Source organism: Pseudoliparis swirei, chromosome 20 (genome assembly GCF_029220125.1).
Source record: "Pseudoliparis swirei isolate HS2019 ecotype Mariana Trench chromosome 20, NWPU_hadal_v1, whole genome shotgun sequence".
In the NCBI taxonomy this organism is placed as follows: Eukaryota; Metazoa; Chordata; class Actinopteri; order Perciformes; family Liparidae; genus Pseudoliparis; species Pseudoliparis swirei.
Genome location: NC_079407.1, coordinates 3,981,371 through 4,000,610, shown reverse-complemented (window position 1 = coordinate 4,000,610; position 19,240 = coordinate 3,981,371). Strand labels below are relative to the sequence as shown.

Here is a 19,240-nt window from a genome sequence, read left to right as displayed (position 1 = left end):
ATTTCAAACGTTTAGGATATTCTTATAATTCTTGATGAATGTCAGAAAAACCATTCCCCCACATTAATTGAACTTTTCTTTTAATAGTAAAAATGTCGGGGTTTTTTTACATCGTAAGGAGTTTCGGGTAAGTGAACCTACCTGAGCGACTGAGATGGGTGCTCCTCCACAGTCAGTCACACAGGTGAGAGAAGAAAGATAACATCACGACACACGGAGACGTTAAGGTGAGATGACATCTTTTCTTTTCCTCTACCTACTTCCTGGTACGTTAAATGCTGCGGTGCGCACTTTTGTTTTTACATTTTTCATTTAGATGTTCCAGCAGAATTGAGCCTTCTTGTTAGATTCACGTTGTTTTCTAACTTTTTATTCAAAATGTATACGTCGCATGTCTACATGTGTTTATTGTCTAGAGAATTAGATTGCCCCCCCCCCAACACAGACATCTGGTTTGCAAAAAACAGTTACATAATAGTCTTAACATCCGCAAAGAGGCTTCTGCCCTGTATGAGCAGGTAAAGGGTGTAACACACACTGAGGCTGTTGACAGACAGGTGTCTCTCTACTCACTACCCTTTGATGTTTGTACCTGGCAGCTTGTTCCAGCCTGTCACTGGGCTGGAACAAGCTGAAGTCCCTCCTCCTGTTGTCACTTTCCACTGACTACTAAATGCTGCTTCCCTCTTTTCTCCTGTCAGTGCGTGTCCTTGTTGGGTTACCTGTCTGGAAAACTGTCTTCATATACAAGCAGAAAGACACGACAAGACTTGACTTTCAGGTAAAAAAAATAACTTGTTCCTTTTCAGGTGTTGTTTGTTTGTCATAAATGATATGTCGTCTAAATGTTCTTTGTTGTTGTTGTTAGCTGTTTTGCACTTTATTACTATTATTATACTACAATCACTTTTTGTTGGACAAGAGAGAAACGCACTTTCCATCTTCTGTATGTTTCCACAAACGGAAGAATTGACAATAAAGATGACTTTGACTGTAACCTCACAGCAACTGAAATATGTTATGAGCCGTACAAAGAGATATCAGAATCTCCCCTCAAGACTCAACGCGTTTAACTGCATTCACCTAAACAACTTAACTTTCATCTCTGCTCTCCAGCCTCTTCATCTCTTCTCCAGAGCTTCCACCCTTCTCGCCATGTCGACGGAAAGCCACCACGAAGGGGCCTACATGTCCCTGATGAGAGGCTTTCGGGAGCTGGACCTCTGTGGCCCCTGTGCCCCCAGTGCCCTGGTTCTAACCGGACACCACGCCTTTCCTTTAGCGATGAACAGCCGCGGTCAGACCCTGATGGCAGCGTCTCTGTACTGCCGTGGGAGGATCGTGGTCCTGGGTCACGAGGGCTACCTCACCACCTTTCCTGCTCTGGTGGAGAACGCTGTGACCTGGCTGAGAGGAGACGGATCTGACAACGTCTCCGTGGGCGTCCACAAGCACGTCGAGAAAGCCGCCGAGAATCTCAGCAAATCCGGCTTCCGGGTCTCCGTCGTCGGGGCCTTCGGTGACGACCGGGCGGTCGGCGTGTACGTCACGGACGCCTACAGCGTCGCCGCCGACGCGAAGGACCTGGTGGCTTTCCTGAAAGCCGGAGGAGGCGTGCTGATCGCGGGGCAGGCGTGGAGCTGGGCTGCAGACCACCCGAAGGAGAACACGCTGCTTCAGTTTGAAGGGAATCAGGTGTGTGGCATGGCGGGGATCCACATCTCTGACCAACTGGGCGAGGCAGAGTGCCTTCCCGTCTCCCCACAGATCCCATCCTCCTGGATGGCCGTAACGTGAGTGTAGAATGTACCTTTTTTTTAATTTATTGCCATTTTGAATCTGAAAACCTCTCTGCATATCAATCGTAGGCTAATATCGATATAGAATATATTTTTTTGTATATAATATAACACATGTAATAGTTCTATTTTAATGTAATTACTTTCCTATTAATGTAACGGTAAAATAATATATTAAAGTGTTTGCCATAGCTGTTTTTCATGATGTTTGGCTTTGTGGTTGAGATGCACACACACCAGGTAGTTTCTGTTTTTTCCTAAATGTCAAATACCCCGCCCCCCCCCCTTGATTATGTATTAAAAAATAATGAAAACAATGTGATTTGTACACTTCATGAATAGACTCATCCACATCGCCGTCTCTCTCTCTCTCTCTCTCTCTCTCTCTCTCTCTCTTTCTCTCTCTTTCCTCTTTCCGATTCAGGGTCGAAATGGATTTTGAGGATGACTTGCAGTTCTTATTCCACGGGGTGTCAGAGTTTGACCTCCAAGGTGGAATTCTAGCTTCCGAGGTTCTGGTCCACGGCCCGCTGGCCTTCCCCATCGGGACCACAGGCGACGGACAGACCTTCCTGGCAGGAGCCTACTATGGGCGGGGCCGCGTCATCGTGGTCACGCACGAAGCGGTTCTGGGACGACAGGTAGAGTTCACATCGGACTCATAAGTCACGAGTCAAAGAATAAGAATGTGTTTGTTCTCGTGACTCCGCCTGTTTATTTAGTTTCATATTGACTTGCTGTCGGATGATTCTCACGTGCTAAATGATGACCTGACTTCCTCTATCACAGACCATGGCTCCATTTTGGGCGAATGTTCTCCACTGGCTGGATGGAGGTCGTCAGGGGGTCGTCGGCGTCGCGCCAAACGCTCCCTTCAATGTTCTCAGCGAGTCGGGGATGCAGTGTGAGAAGACCGACTTCAGAGAAGGCCTCAGCGTCTTCGTGTGCACGCCGTATGGCGACGCTCATCTGGAGGAAATCCACCAGTTTGTGGCAGAGGGAGGAGGCCTGCTGATCGGTGGACACGCCTGGTACTGGGCCCAGTGTCGCCCCGGGGTGAACGAATTAATCGATTTCCCAGGTATGATAGCGCACCGCCAGAGTGTCATTCTACACTTCCCAGCTCATCCCACGCCAATATCACGTAATACGAAGATAAATGTTCACCGTGGTGCGATAATGTATCAGGCACTGACTCACGATGTCTTCCACTTTATCGAGTGAGAGACACATCTTCAGTTGTAAAACGCTGTGGTGGCTGGGGTGTGGTTAGGCTCAGCTGTGGAGGGGGATGGGGAGACAGTCTGATATCCGTTTTTGTTGTCAGTGTTCCATGAGAACGGCTTTTACAGGGAATATGGCCGAAGAGGTTTTTAATGTCGTCTTTTTCAATCGTCGTTTTGTGCTTTAAAAAAAAAAAAAAATATCGGTTCAGGCACCGTTTAGGCACCGGTATCGTTTTAAATGTACTGGTTTAGCACCGGTATCGGAAAAACAAAAACAAACGATACCCATCCGTACTCTCTGCCCTATATGAGGTGGGATAGGGATGGAGGCACCGCCTGCAGTCCAAATAAAGGAGATGAACATGTCGTCCTTGTGTGCTCATCCTTTGGAGCTCGGGGGGAGAAACCTACACGTCCAGTGTGACAGGTTCTTGGCTGTCACATGTAGGTTTCCTAATCTCTTCTATTCGACTGCAGACTGAAGCCAATCAGGCATCTTCCCTGCACCTGTTCCCTCAGCCACTCCTCCACAGCTGAGCCTAACCACGCCCCAGCCGCCACAAACATACTCCAGTGCACCACCCCGGACTTGCTTTCCACAATACATCCACATCAAACCACTACATCCCCCCCTTAGATCTCATCTCAACATTGATTGAATGAAATTGTGTTTGCTGGAATCTCTTTCAGGGAACAAGCTCCTGAACGCAATGGGCTTGAGCTTGTTGAAGAAAACCGTCGCCGGCGGTCTGCACAAGGTCCCCGTGCCGAGCGAGCCCGGCAAAGAGTCCTACCACTTCCGCCGCCTGCTGCGCCGCTTCGCCGGCCACGTGTCTCACGGCGCGGAGCTCCTCGACCACGAGGAGGAGCACCTCAGGAGGCTGGGCGCCGACTGCGTCACCTACTTGCACATGAAGGCTCACGACTGCCACGCCTACAACCAGGTGCTGTCCACCCTCACGCACATCGTGATGAAGTCGGGCATGCCTCAGGTGAGTCGGTGGTAGCGGGGCGCGACAGCTGACTCCCCCCCCCCCCGGAGTGTGTGTCAAAAACACCTTTTTACATTCTTTCTTTCAAGGTGTGTGACAGCTGTCCTGTGAAGAGTCCCAAGGACCACCTGCTCCTCAGTCTGGGCCCAGAGGTGTACAAGACCTGCCCAGATCCGGATGCCCTCCTGCCCTACCTCATCAAGGACAACCCCTTGATGCAAGTCATCTGCAACCAGAAAATCAAGATCGATGTCAACACAGCAGGTCGGACCTCGTTGTTGTGGACACACACACACACACGCGTAAACCGTTTATGAGCTACAGCTTACATGCAGTGTGTGTGTGTGTGTGTGTGTGTGTGTGTGTGGCAGCTCAATTGGAGTGGATCAGCACAGGGCTCTACCTCTCACCTGGGATGAAGACCTACATTTGCATGCCAGCAGAGATTGTCAACAAAGAATGGAAGGTGCTGTACACAACATTAAGTTTATTGTGTATGTGTTACTGTTTATAATAATAATAATACATTTAATTTATACACCACTTTTTAAGGTACTCACACGACACTTTACAAGTTATACAATGAAGGTGGCATTGCGGCTCGGTACTGGACGGAGGATTGAAGGGAAGTTGAAGAAATTAACTTTTGTGGTTTTCCGAATACACTACCGTTCAAAAGTTTGGGATCACCCAGACAATTTCGTGTCTTCCATGAAAAATCACACTTTTATTTATCAAATGAATGTAGAATATAGTCAAGACATTGACAAGGTTAGAAATAATGATTAATATTTGAAATATTAATTTTGTTCTACAAACTTAAAGCTCAAAGGAAGGCCAGTTGTATAGCTTATATCACCAGCATAACTGTTTTCAGCTGTGCTAACATAATTGCACGGGTTTTCTAATCAGACATTAGTCTTCTAAGGCGATTAGCAAACACAATGTACCATTAGAACACTGGAGTGATAGTTGATGGAAATGGGCCTCTATACACCTATGGAGATATTTCATTAGAAACCAGACGTTTCCACCTAGAATAGTCATTTACCACATTAACAATGTAGAGAGTGTATTTCTGATTAATTTAATGTTATCTTTATTGAAAAAACAGTGCTTTTCTTTGAAAAATAAAGTCATTTCTAAGTGATCCCAAACTTTTGAACGGTAGTGTATATATATATATATAAATAAATATAATTATGTATTGTAAAGGTGTTCTCATGCTACCGAAAGTTTAATATTTCAATTCATAATAATTTTTTTGAATATATAAACAGGAGGCAAAATCCAAGGTTGAGTAGCTGCAATATGGAAGATAATGGTTGTTTGTACCTATTCAAATATAAATTAGATATCCGCTAATATTTTAACAATAATTATTCTTATAGTCGTCGCTACGTTACATTTAATTTAGCTGACGCTTTTATCCAAAGCGACTTACAATCATGTTACATTCATACACCGTAGACACAGCTCCAAGGAGCAACTAAGGGTTAAGTGTCTTGCCCAACGACACATCAACTAGGGCGGGGGATTGAACCGCCAACCCCCTGAAGATGGACCTGTGTATTACTTGGACACACATGCACAACCCGACACACTGTCCCCGTCTCTCGCAACATTCCCCCCCCCCCAGTGCGGCGTACATCGATGCCCCTCCCCCAAAGAGGGTCCAGCTCACCCCCTGCAGAGGCTCCACCCCCACCCCCCCCAAACATCTGACATACCCCAGACCTCCACGGCGTCGCATCCGTTACGCACGCTTCACTTAACAAGCCGCGCCGCGCACTCCTCCTCAGATCCAGATCAGCTGTCACACGGACTTCCTGCGGAGCGACACTTTGAAGAGAGCGCCGTGTGTCCACGCGCAATTTCCCGTCAACTCGGAGATGATGCAGGTGTGGAACCTGTGGGGGGGGCTCATCTACCTGGTGGCGCCACCCAAAACAAAGGTGGAGGGGGCAGAGATCACTGTGCAGATGGCTGTACCTGCGCCTTACTATAAATCCGGTGGGTCACACACACTGGTATTGTAAAAGGCACATGTGTAGGGATGAATATTTTTTGTATTTGATTTGATTTGTCAGTGTTATTGTGTGTTGTGTATGCATGTGTGTTGTATATTTACATATATATTTTGTTTTGTTTTGTATTTTACTTTTATTTTACTTTGTATACTTCTCTATATTTCATCCCTGTTTCTTATATTTTGTGTTTTGTTTTTTATTCTTGTGTGTTGCTGCTACTGTCACGACAAATTTCCCCTTGGGGATTAATAAAGTATATATCTATCTATCTATCTATGATGGTTATTAATGTTAGGATGTATCCATTAGAATGGTTAAAAGGATACCTCGCACTCAACGATACAACATAATTGTGTGTAAAATGAATGAATGAATGAATGAATTTTAAATGCGTCCATCCCTTTCTTCTCCTCAGGCGTGACCACAGCAGCCGATTGGTCGTTGCTGCGCACGGCTCCCGCCCCCTGGGCGGAGCTGGAGTTTGACAGCATCATCCTCACGGTGCCCTCGGACATCGTCCGGAGCCTGGATCGCCCCGACGAGGTGGCGGCCCTTTGGGACCAGATGATGAGGGGCGTGGCGGACCTGGCCGCCGCGCCGCACGCGTCGACTCGCAAAGAACGCTTTGTGGCGGATGTGCAGATTTCCCACGGTTATTTTTGATTTATTTATTTTAACTTCTTTTCTCGGAAAGATGAAGCCGATCCCAAAGAAACTACGAGAAATAGACAGACGGATATTCACACGCACGCTCACTAAGTCCTAACTGTTGTGAATACTGTATCCGTTGTCATGGAAACCTATCACAACCTCATTTGTCTCCGTCCAGGTTGGATGCACGCCGGTTATCCCATCATGGTACACAAGTCCATGGCGGCTGACCTGGTCAGCGTTGAGCACATCAGGAGTGTAGGCCTGTGGGGGCCCATCCACGAGCTGGGACACAACCAACAGAGAGCATGCTGGGAGTTCCCACCAAACACCACGGAGTGCACGTGCAACCTGTGGTCGGTGTACGTGCACGAGGAGGTGCTGGGCATCAACAGGGAAAAGGTGGAGGAAATAAGTTGCGATTGTTTGATAGAAAAGTGTGGCCGCTGTCTCTCAGTCACATCATCTCCTCTCGCTCCACGCAGGCTCATCCGGCCGTGACTTCGGCGGCGCGCCGACAGCGGAGAGAGGATTACGTGAAGGCGGGCAGGATACGCAGCAGCTGGGAGATGTGGGTCGCCCTGGAGACGTACCTGCAGGTGAGAGACGGTTGCTTTTCAATTCAATTCAGTTTATTTGTATAGCCCAATTTCACAAATTACAAATTTGTCTCGGAGTGCTTTACAATCTGTACACATAGACATCCCTGCCCCAAAACCTCACATCGGACCAGGAAAAACTCCCAAATAACCCTTCAGGGGGAAAAAAAGGGAAGAAACCTGGAGGAGAGCAACAGAGGAGGATCCCTCTCCTAGGATGGACAGATGCAATAGATGTAATGTGTACAGAAGGACAGATTTAGAGTTAAAATACATTCAATGAATATGACAGAGTGTATGAATAGTTCATAGTAGGCATATTCCACGATGGAGACCTCCACGATCCATCAGGCAGATGGCGGTGGGGAGGAGGAGTGGGCGGAGTCTCAACAGGACAGTGGCGTAGTCATGAGCAGGAATTCCACGACCCAGACGATCCATCAGGCAGATAGGATCTATGCCGTCTCATAGGGTCCGATGACCCCATGAGACGTAAAGTCAAAAGGACTTCCGGGGAGAAAGCAGAGTTAGTAACGTGTGATTGAGAGATGAAAATTCATCCTTAAGGAGAGAAAAAAAAAAAGAGGAGATAGGTACTCAGTGCATCCTAAACGTCCCCCGGCAGCTATAAGCCTATAGCAGCATATCAAGGGGCTGGACCAGGGCAAACCTGATTCAGCCCTAACTATAAGCTCTGTCAAAGAGGAAGGTCTTAAGTCTACTCTTAAACGAGGTGACTGTGTCTGCCTCCCGGACTGAAATTGGAAGCTGGTTCCATAAAAGAGGAGCTTGATAACTAAAGGCTCTGGCTCCCATTCTACTTTTTAAGACTCTAGGAACTACAAGTAGTCCCGCATTTAGTGAGCGTAGCTCTCTAGTGGGGCAATATACAGTAACAAGCTCCTTAAGATATGATGGTGCATCACCAATCAAGGCTTTGTAGGTTAAGAGAAGAATTTTAAAAGTGATTCTTGATTTTACTGGGAGCCAGTGCAGAGCAGCTAGTGCAGGAGTGATGTGATCTCTTTTCTTAGTTTTAGTGAGAACACGAGCTGCAGCATTCTGGATCAACTGGAGGGACCTAAGAGATTTATTAGAGCAGCCTGCTAATAAGGAGTTGCAGTAATCCAGTCTCAAGTAACGAACGTGAACCAATTTTTCTGCATCTTTTGAGACAAGATGTGCCTGATTTTTGAAATATTACGTAGATGAAAGAATGCAGTCCTTGAGATTTGCTTTACGTGGGAGTTAAAGGACAAGTCCCGATCAAAGATAACGCCAAGATTCTTTACAGTGGTGTTGGATGCCAGGGCAATGCCGTCTACAGAATCCACATCACCAGATAATTGATCTCTGAGGTGCTCAGGGCCGATTAAAATTACTTGGTTTTGTCTGAGTTTAACATCAAGAAGTTGCAGGTCATCCATGTTTTTATGTCTTTAAGACATGCTTGAATTTTACAGAGTTGGTTGCTCTCCTCTGGTTTTATCGATAAATATAGTTGAGTGTCATCTGCATAACAATGAAAGTTTATGGAGTGTTTCCTGATAATATTGCCCAAAGGAAGCATGTATAAGGTAAATAAAATTGGTCCAAGCACAGAACCTTGTGGAACTCCGTGATTAACGTTGGTGGTTATCGAGGCGTCATCGTTTACAAATACAAACTGAGATCGATCTGATAAATAGGATTTAAACCAAATTAGTGCCGTGCCTGAAATGCCAATCGACTGCTCCAGTCTCTGTAACAGGATGTCATGGTCAATGGTGTCGAATGCAGCACTAAGGTCTAACAAGACCAGGACAGAGAGAGTCCTTTATCTGCTGCCATTAAGAGGTCATTTGTAATTTTCACCAGTGCCGTCTCGGTGCTGTGGTGTTTTCTAAATCCTGATTGAAATTTCTCAAATAAACTATTATGATGTAGAAAGTCGCACAACTGATTTGCGACCACTTTCTCAAGGATCTTGGAGAGGAAGGAGAGGTTAGAGATCGGTCTGTAGTTAGCCAATACCTCTGGATCCAGAGTGGGCTTCTTCAGGAGAGGTTTAATAACAGCCACCTTGAAGGAGTGTGGTACGTGGCCTGTTAGCAGAGACACATTGATAATATCTAATAGAGAGCCGCCAATTAAAGGCAAAACGTCTTTAAGCAGCCTCGTCGGGATGGGGTCCAAGAGACAGGTAGGCGTGTTGAAGTTGAAACCGTTGAAAATCATTGGTCACGGTTGATAGGAGAAAATCCTCAAATATACACCAGGGCATACAGCGGTTTCCAAGGCCATTCCACTTGAGGACAGATTGGCACTGGTTATGGGCAAGAGATTATTAATCTTGTCCCTAATAGTTAAAATCTTTTCATTAAAGAAGTTCATAAAGTCATTACCACTAAGGTTTATAGGAATGCTCGGCTCCACAGAGCTGTGACTCTCTGTCAGCCTGGCTACAGTGCTGAAGAGAAACCTGGGGTTGTTTTTATTTTTTTCTATTATTGATGAGTAATAGGCTGCTCTGGCATTACGGAGGGCCTTCTTATATGTTTTAAGACTATCTCGCCAAACTAAGCGGGATTCTTGAGATTAGTTGAACGCCATATGCGTTCAAGCTTCGTGATGTTTGCTTCAGTTTGCGGGTCTGAGGGTTATACCAGGAGCAAACCTCCTCTTCCTCACTGTCTTCTTCTTCAGAGGGCTATCGAGTCCAGTGTCATTCTCAGAGAGCCTATGGCACTGTCAACAAGATGATCAATCTGGGACGGACTAAAGTTAGACCAGGAGTCCTCTGTTATATTGAGACGTGGTATCGAATCAAATACAGAAGGAATCGCTTCTTTAAATTTAGCTACAGCACTATCAGTTAGACATCTAGTGTAGAAACTTTTGACTAACGGAGTACACTCCGGTAGTATAAATTCAAAAGTTATGAGGTTGTGGTCTGACAGAAGAGGATTCTGTGGGAAGACGTTCAAATGCTCAATGTCAACGCCATAAGTAAGAACAAGATCAAGCGTGTGGCCAAAGCTGTGAGTGGGTTTCTGTACTCTCTGACAGAAGCCAATCGAGTCCAACAAGGAGATGAATGCAGCACTAAGGCAATCATTATCAACATCCACATGGATATTAAAATCTCCAACAATAATAACTTTATCGGTTTTAAGAACCAAACTTGATATAAATTCTGAGAATTCAGATATAAACTCTGAATATGGACCTGGTGGCGGTACAGAATCACAAATCGAATTGGCTGTAGTGTTTTCCAGGTTGGATGTGAAAGACTAAGAACAAGGCTTTCAAATGAGGTGTAGTGTAATTTTGGTTGAGGATTAATTAATAGGCTCGATTCAAAGATGGCTGCTACTCCACCTCCTCGACCGGTGCCTCGAGGAATGTGAGTATTAATATGACTTGGAGGAGTCGATTCATTCAGGCAGACATATTCTTCATGGCTCAGCCAGGTTTCAGTTAGGCAACATAAATCAATGTGATTATCTGATATTAAATTATTTAGTAACACAGCCTTAGATGACAGAGATCGAATATTTAGGAGACCACATTTAATAGACCTATTTTGTTGCACTGCTGAAATAATTGTGTTAACTTGTATAAGGTTATTGTGTACGACTCCTCTTCTGCTTACTTTTGATTTATTTAATTGAAGTGGCCGTGGGACAGACACAGTCTCTACTCTAAAGTCAAGGGTGGGTAACTGCTCGAATGGAAGAGCAGAGAAGGGTGTTAAACTACAACTCTGCTCCCGGTTCCTGATCTGAACCCTGGGTTGTCATAGATTAAGTCCGGTGATCAACTTGGTCATATTCGCAGAAATGAGACGCGCTCCGTCCAACGTGGGATGAATGCCGTCTCTCCTCATCAGATCAGGTTTTCCCCAGAAAGTCTTCCAGTTGTCTCGTAGCCCACATTATTCGCTGGGCACCACCTCGACAGCCAGCGGTTGAAAGGCGACATTCGGCTATACAATTCGTCTGTCTGCAAATTTGGGAGAGGGCCAGAGAAAATTACGGTGTCCGACAACGTCTTGGCATAAGCACACACCGATTCCACATTAATTTTAGTGAGTTCCGAGCGCGGGCTCGGGCGTCATTACCACCGGCGTGTATTACAATCTGACTGTATCTCCGCTTATCCTTAGCCAGCAGCTTCAAACAAGACTCCACGTCGCCCGCTCTGGCCCCGGGAGGCACACGACGGTGGTCCGTGGCTTCGCTATTTTCACGTTCCTGACTATAGAGCTCCCGATAACCAGGGTGTGTTCCTCAGCGGGTGTGTCGCTGAGCAGGGAAAACTGGTTCGAAACGTGAAGTGGTTGGTGCACAGCGGGCTTCTGTGTAGACTTACGACTCCTGCGAACAGTTACCCAACCATCCGGCTGCACGGTTACCGCCGGGGCACAGCTAACAGCTGACTGTAGCTCCGCGCCGACTACGGGAGAGGGCGGGCTAACTAGCATAGCTGTCTGAGCTTCGATAGCGCGGAGCCGTGCATCTAACCCACTTAGACCTGCCTCCAACCTAGCAAATAAACTACACTTGTTGCATGTATCGTTGCATCCTTTCACACACACACACACACATTCACACACCGACGGCAACGGAGCTGTCAAAATATGACGACCGGACGAATGGTCGATGAGTTAGAGACAATTTCCTGCCGAGCCCTGAATTTATGGGCTTTTTATGAAAGATGGAAGTCGTATCCATTTATAGGATGTATATCAAATTTAGTGTTGATACAGTTGAAACAATAATCCCTCATTACTTTTTGTTGAGCGAACTGCGTTGGGATCTGCTCATCATATCCAGTTAGGGGTCAGGAGTTCACGCCTCCAGCTTGTTTTAAAGGTTTGACCCCGAATGAGACCCAAAGTCTCGAGGCCACATCGCCCCAGTGAGACAATTTTTTGAGTGTGATTGAAACGTATGTATATGGAAGATGAATGTGGATATATATATATATATATATATATAATGTATTTTATTTTCTTTATTATTTTTCTTTATTTTATATTTGATTATAATAATTTCCTATACCTATATAATACCTTCTACCTATACCTTTTTAGTCTTTCTGTTTTATATATTGTATTGCAATGATTGACTGAATAAAACACACAACAACAACAACTACTTCAATAAATGTGTTTTTGAACGCCAAGCAAAAATATTGGATGAAAAAATAAATAAAAAGAGACGACAATGCTGTTTTTTCCACCCACGTTTTTTCCTTTAACTCTCTTTCCTCGTAGCTCCAGGAACAGTTTGGCTGGGCTGCCTTTAAGAAGGTGTTTGCCGCCTACCACGAGATGAGCGACTTCCCGAAGGACAACGACGGAAAGATGAACCTGTACGCCGTGACTTTCTCCCAGACTGTGGGGAGGGACCTGTCGGCCTTCTTCAAGGCCTGGGGCTGGCCCGTCGATACCGCCACCGAGGGGAAACTCTCCGACCTGCCTCCCTGGAGCGACCACCCCATGGCCCAGTACGACTGAACCTCTGCTAGATACATATATATATATATTATATTATATATATATATACATATATATATATATATATATTATGTATGTTTATATATATATATAAACATATATATATATTATATATATATATTATGTATGTATATATATTATATATAATACGTATATATACACATATATATATTATATATACATATATATATATATATATATACGGGTTCAATGAGGACCACATTCCTTGACATTGAGTGTTTAGTGGGTCATTTATTTAACTGACTCTTTTCTTCTCTGGTTGTGTTCTTTACGTATATATTTCAATATAAAAAATAAAAAATAGGGCTTTTATATTCAGCAGCTCTATTAGAAAGGAATGTGTTTTATTTGTTTAATACTTCTTACCAGCTGGGCTATACTTGATACTGGCGTTGCAGAACACTTGCAAAGCAATACATTGACAGTGTGTGTTCCCAGTGGGATGCACAATGAGATGCACAGTTTGATAAGAGAGAGCGACAACGAGACCAGGTGTGGGGGTTTTACCGTGATGGTTCTTTCCAACTCTAAAAAAAGAGAAGGATTTGTCTTATAAATAACAAGGCAATGTGTGGAGACCGTCTCGCTCTGCCTTGAGTAGACACTACGGCTTTATGCATGAATCATCTCCTCCTTGTGATATTTGTGTGGGAAGAACTGACATTTCCGGAGAGCTGTGGGTTCATCCGTGGGTGTTTGATGACTCTAAATTGTCCTTAAACTAATGTAAAAATGTAACAAGGACAATTTAATTAGCACTACTCCCAAAGTCACTGATTAGCTCCTTGGAATAAAAATCTATTCGCAGTCTCTGTAAATCCAACAGAGAGTTACAGTTGTGTGGTTTGGGTTAGAGGAGATACAGCTGATCAGTGTACAGATTACCGTAATGTTCTAAAGTAAAATGTAAAAAACATTGAGCAAAAAACCGTTGTGACGATATGCAGACTCCGAACTGTCTAACGGTCTAAATCCTTCATTTCATCGGGATTAAGCCCTGAAAACACGGCTGTCCGCTCGTCATCATCCACACTCACATTATTTGACTATATCACGACCTGCCACGGGCATAATGTCTTTAGGCATAATACAATCTGCACAACAGTCAAACGCATATATAACACATGTTAAAACAACAGAGTTAAACAATAGGAATATACGTTGAATGCACTTATTGTAAGTCGCTTTGGACAAAAGCATCTGCTAAACTAGAACAGGCACTCGGTAGAGCGCATACCTTCGCATATAATTATAAACATTTTGGCATTAGTTGCATGCCAATTGGATACAAATTGACCGAGCTATGGTAAAAAGAAGATTTTGACCTTTTCTTGACCTTGACCTTTGACCCGATTGATCCCAAAATCTAATCAAATGGTCGCCGGATAATAACCAATCATCCCACCAAATTTCATGTGATTCGGTTTAATACTTTTTGTGTTATGCGAATAACACGCATACAAATAAATAAATGAATAAATAAATAAATACACAGCGATCAAAACATAACCTTCCGCATTTTCAATGCGAAGGTAATGACAAAATCCCGTATATGAGTACAGTCATGGTAAACAAATAGCATCTGTGTTGACATTGTTGTTTCTCAATAGGCCATTTATTAACATGACACCTGACATGGCTAACGTCTCTCCGTCAGGGTTGGAAGCAGCGATAAATGTTTTTCAGAAACCGTAAGAGCACAGGGAAACGTACGAGTATAAAAGGCCTATTCTAATTTAATAGTAACTCTTCTTTCAGGCTCATATATTCTAATAGCTTTACAGATATTTGTTTTTTTTGTGTCTTTTATTGATCATTTGCTCTCAAGGTGTTATAAGTGAATCTCTATACTTCAGCTTCTACGCTTAAGTCATTGCTTTGTGTGTGTGTGTGTGTGTGTGTGTTTGACATTCATTCAATGATACAATATTCAAGTATATTATCCACTTAGTGATGCAGGCTGTGTTCACAAGTGTTTTTCAGCTGTGTGTTTTTCGAGTGCGTTTGCTGTCATTAAAAAATAAACAATAAACAGTCATTTATTACTCCTTTATTTATTTGTATCCATCTATTTGTGGTTGAATGAGTAAAATTACCAGGGGTGTGTTATACTTAAAGCCTTTACACGTTAACGTGCGGCGTACTTTTTGTTATTCTTTTACGCCCTGCAGTTTTTGTAAAACAGCTCCCCTACTGGCTGATCGGAGAACTGCTGGAGGAATTCTCCCAGTTCGTCCAGCGAGAGCTTCTCCACCCAGTTGTTCTCCGTGTTCCTCGCCGTGGCGGCGCCGCTCAGAACGGGCCTGCCGTTGTTGTCCACGCAGCAGTGGGCGTTCCACAGGTAGTCCGGGATGTTGACGCGCTTCACCTGGTTCTTCACGATCCAGTTGTCCGCGGAGGGGACGGCGCCGACCAGCACGAAGGCCTTGGAGCACCGGGCCCGGAACAGGTCGGTGAGCTGGGACTCGTGGATCCTCCAGGCGTTCTGGTTCAGCTTGGGGTTCTGGGGCACCACGTTGGTCAGGGTGAAGGTGGCATTGCGGCTCGGTACTGGACGGAGGATTGAAGGGAAGTTGAAGAAATTACAGTTTGTGGTTTTCTAAATATATATATATATAAAAATATAGTTATGTATTGTAAAGGTGTTCTCATGCTACCGAAGGTTTATTATTTCAATTCATAATTCTTTTGAATTTATAAACTGGAGGCAAAATCCAAGGCTGCAGTAGCTGTAATATAGATAATGGTTGTTTGTACCTATTCTAATATAAATTAGATATCTGCTAATATTTTAATAATACTTATTCTTATAGTCATCGTTACGTTACATTACATTTAATTTAGCTGACGCTTTTATCGAGAGCGACTTACAATCATGTTACATTCATACACCGTAGACACAGCTACAAGGAGCAACTAAGGGTTAAGTGTCTTGCTCAAGGACACGTCGACCAGGGTGGGGTTTGAACCGCCAACCCCCTGATTGAAAGGTGGACCTGCTAACCACTGACCCACAGTCGCCCCCGTTTTTATATAAATGCACTTTTTTTCCGGTTCTTATTAACAATTTTTCAAAAAGAGCGCACAACACACAACGACACACAACACACAACAAAAAATATGTTAAAAATAATGGATTAAATGAAAAGCAAAACAGAAACATATTTTCAGAAGAGATTTTTCTTTCTTTTTTGCGCTAAAAAGCCTGAGATGATAAACTTTTCAGAGGATGCAGATGAAGGAATAATTCCATGGCAAACATTAATTTCATGATCAAAAAGTAAATACAAAATGGGAAATAATTACTGTAGAAGCACTTTTCCTTAATTTCACGTTAAACATATGAATACAAGACAGACTCTGCAATTAGCAGTTAAGTATTTGCAAATATCTTCTCGTATTAACTGCTCCATTTGATACTGAGATAAGATTGAAGATATTTATCTGGCTGCGGCATCCCATCCTGCCTTATGGTTGCCATGGTAACAGACGCCACAGACACCAACTTATGCAACCAGAGAAACCGGAAAGTAAGTCAACCTTCTGTGACTCAGCCTCACATATTGATGCAAAGTTGAGCTGTAAAGAGTTTATTTTAAAACGACTGGGCAGTTTATTTTGAAACGACTGATAAGTTTATTTTGAAACGACTGGGAAGTTTATTTTGAAACGACTGGGAAGTTTATTTTGAAACAACTGGGAAGTTTATTTTGAAACGACTAGGAAGTGTATTTTAAAATGACTGGGAAGTTTATTTTGAAACGATTGATTAGTTTATTTTGAAACGACTGAGAAGTTTATTTTGAAACGACTGGGAAGTTTATTTTGAAACGACTGATAATTTTTTTTTAAACAACTGTGAAGTATATTTTAAAACGACACAGAAGTTTATTTTGAAACGAATGGGAATTTAATTTTATTTTAAAAGTTTATTTTAAAACGACTGAGAAGTTTATTTTGAAACGACTAGGAAGTTTATTTTGAAATGACTAGGAACTTAATTTGAAACAAATGGGAAACTTAAGTGTTCCTAACAATAGTGTCACGTTAAATGCCATTGGACAACGTAAAATAAGTCATAATTTAATCGTCAAGCATTTATTTTAAGGGACGGGGGAGGAAGGGGGGGGGAGGAATGACCCCAGAAATGACCCCCGTCCCCCCTCCACTATACCTGCGTGGTGTCCGTTGGGGTTGAGGTGACCGCGGTTGAAGCCGGAGTGTGTGTAGTCCTCGTTCAGGGCCTGCCTCTCCCCCAGGTAGACCCCCGGGTGGTCCCTCCCCAGCCAGTAGCCGTCCTTCATCTCTGCTTGCCAGGACATGTTCACCAGCTGTGAGGCGACAACCGCTTCAGATGTAAACATATGCGCACACACACTGTGACTCAAAGAGTAAGGAGCGCACACTGAAGGACGACAACGCGTCACGGTCGACTCGTGTTGAACACAACACGGAGAAATTACAGTAAATTACTGGCAGCAACAGCACCGTGTAAATGAGTGAAAAGAATACAGAAAATTACTGTAATTACACTTATTGGCTGTATTAATTCAAAATACCGTCTTTTGCTGGCAGCAGTTATTGTATTACAAACTAGAATGGGCACTCGGTAGAGCGCATACCTTCGCATATCACAAGATTGGGCATTGAATTATGAACATTTTGGCATTAGTTGCATGCCAATTGGACACAAATGTATCGTGCTATGGTAAAAAAAGATGTTGACCTTTCCTTGACCTTGACCTTTGACCCGATTGATCCCAAAATCTAATCAAATGGTCCCCGGATAATAACCAATCATCCCACCAAATTTCATGCCATTCAAGAAGATTTGACCTGTTCATGACCTTTGACCTTGACCTTTGACCCGATTGATCCCAAAATCGAATCAACTGGTCCCCGGATAATAACCAATCATCCCACCAAATTCCATGCAATTCGGTTCAATACTTTTTGAGTTCTGTGAATAACACGCATACAAATAAATAAATAAATGAATAAATAAATACTCGGCGATCAAAACATAACCTTCCGCATTTTCAATGCGAAGGTAATGAGCAGCAATGTGTCAGCTGTGAGCGACGCGTTCCTGCGAAAGCAAGAGTTAAGTCACCCAGAATGCATTGCTTTCACATCACAACGTGAGCACAGCACAGCGGGTCGCTGTTTAGGATTTCACTGTAAATGTACGACGCGCGTTCTGGTGATTCTGTCCACGGACCTGAGGCTCCACAAACCACCTTTTCTCCCGGCCTCCGCCGTTGCTGGGCTGGAAGTGATAGGCGGCGTAGACGGCGATGCGATGGATCGTGTCGTACAGCGTGGCGAAGTGGTACCTGGCGGCGGGTCAGTGAGCCCCGGGGGATGGGGAGAGGAAAAAAGACGAGGCGTGAGAAACAACAGGAAGATGTTCTCACACTCTCTCGCTGTATATTAAACCGTTCAAAGGTTTGGGGTCACTTAGAAAATGTCCTTATTTTTCAAAGTAAAGCACTGTTTTTTTCAATGAAAATAACATTAAATTAATTATAAATCCTCTCTCTACATAGTTAATGTGTAAATGACTATTCTCTGGTGTTTAATGAAGTCTCTACATAGTGTATAGAGGCCCATCTCCAGTGTTCTGATGGTACATTGTGTTATCGCCTTAGAAGACCAACGGAGGGCTAGAAAACCCTTGAAAACCCTTTTTATCTGAGCGCAGCTGAAAACAGTTATGCTGGTGAAAGAAGTGAGAAAACTGGCCTTCCTTTGAGCCACAAGTTTGAAGAACAACATTAATATTTACAATAAAAATCATTATTTCTAAGCTTATCAAAGTCTTGACTTTATTTTCCATTCATTTTTCAATTCATTTGATAAATAAAAGTGTAAACATGTTCTGAGTGACCCCAAACTTTTGAACGGTGGTGTAAACTGAAGTATAGAAGTCTGACTGCTCTCCAGACCTGTTGCTGAATCGATGACAGAGGCGGGAGGCGCCGGGTATCGAAGCCCCCCACTCCGGCACCTTCTCTTCATAGAAGTACCCCATGCATTCCGGCACATCCTGGGACCAAAAAATAAAACACAGGCCTCTAAGTGAGCCACACACACACACACACACACACACACACACACACACACACACACACACACTTTGTTTTTTGAAGGTCACGCACCTCAAAGCGCTCCACGACGTCCGCATGAGCAGCAACGAGGAGCGAGAGAAGAGCGCACAGAGTTCCCACGGTTTGCATCCTGGACTTTAAAGCTTTTTGGAGAGTCAAATACAACAGGAAGTGATTTTTTGATTTTTTTATGTATTAATGCTACACACACAAAACCACCTCATCGCGACGGCCTCGGAGGGTCGGCGTGTTTGCGTTTCGACTCACCTGCTGCTGCACCTGTCTGCCTCCACGATCCTCCCCGGCTTT

General features: G+C 44.0%; 2 protein-coding genes across 3 annotated transcripts; one reads left to right on the top strand and one right to left on the bottom strand.

The window, feature by feature from the left end:
* The first annotated feature begins 29 nt into the window (after positions 1-29).
* On the top strand, positions 30-14,859 carry zgc:162193 (TRPM8 channel-associated factor homolog). Of its 2 annotated transcripts, none has more exons than XM_056441635.1 (13): positions 30-227; positions 702-781; positions 1,137-1,793; positions 2,224-2,440; positions 2,589-2,880; positions 3,716-4,017; positions 4,107-4,281; positions 4,389-4,483; positions 5,820-6,030; positions 6,463-6,699; positions 6,877-7,100; positions 7,184-7,297; positions 12,558-14,859. In XM_056441635.1, exons 3-13 carry the CDS (start codon positions 1,156-1,158, stop codon positions 12,798-12,800), a joined length of 2,748 nt encoding a protein of 915 aa, XP_056297610.1. In that variant the 5' UTR covers positions 30-227; positions 702-781; positions 1,137-1,155; the 3' UTR covers positions 12,801-14,859. The 2 variants fall into 2 exon arrangements, with proteins under 2 accessions (XP_056297610.1, XP_056297609.1); XM_056441634.1 differs by having other exon boundaries at positions 1,117-1,793.
* Positions 14,856-19,060, bottom strand: si:dkey-243k1.3 (endonuclease domain-containing 1 protein-like). Its single transcript, XM_056441190.1, has 5 exons — positions 18,983-19,060; positions 18,770-18,870; positions 18,043-18,157; positions 16,996-17,152; positions 14,856-15,371 (listed from the first exon to the last, which is right to left on the bottom strand). Exons 1-5 carry the CDS (start codon positions 19,058-19,060, stop codon positions 14,980-14,982), a joined length of 843 nt encoding a protein of 280 aa, XP_056297165.1. The 3' UTR covers positions 14,856-14,979.
* Positions 19,061-19,240: the final 180 nt, after the last annotated feature.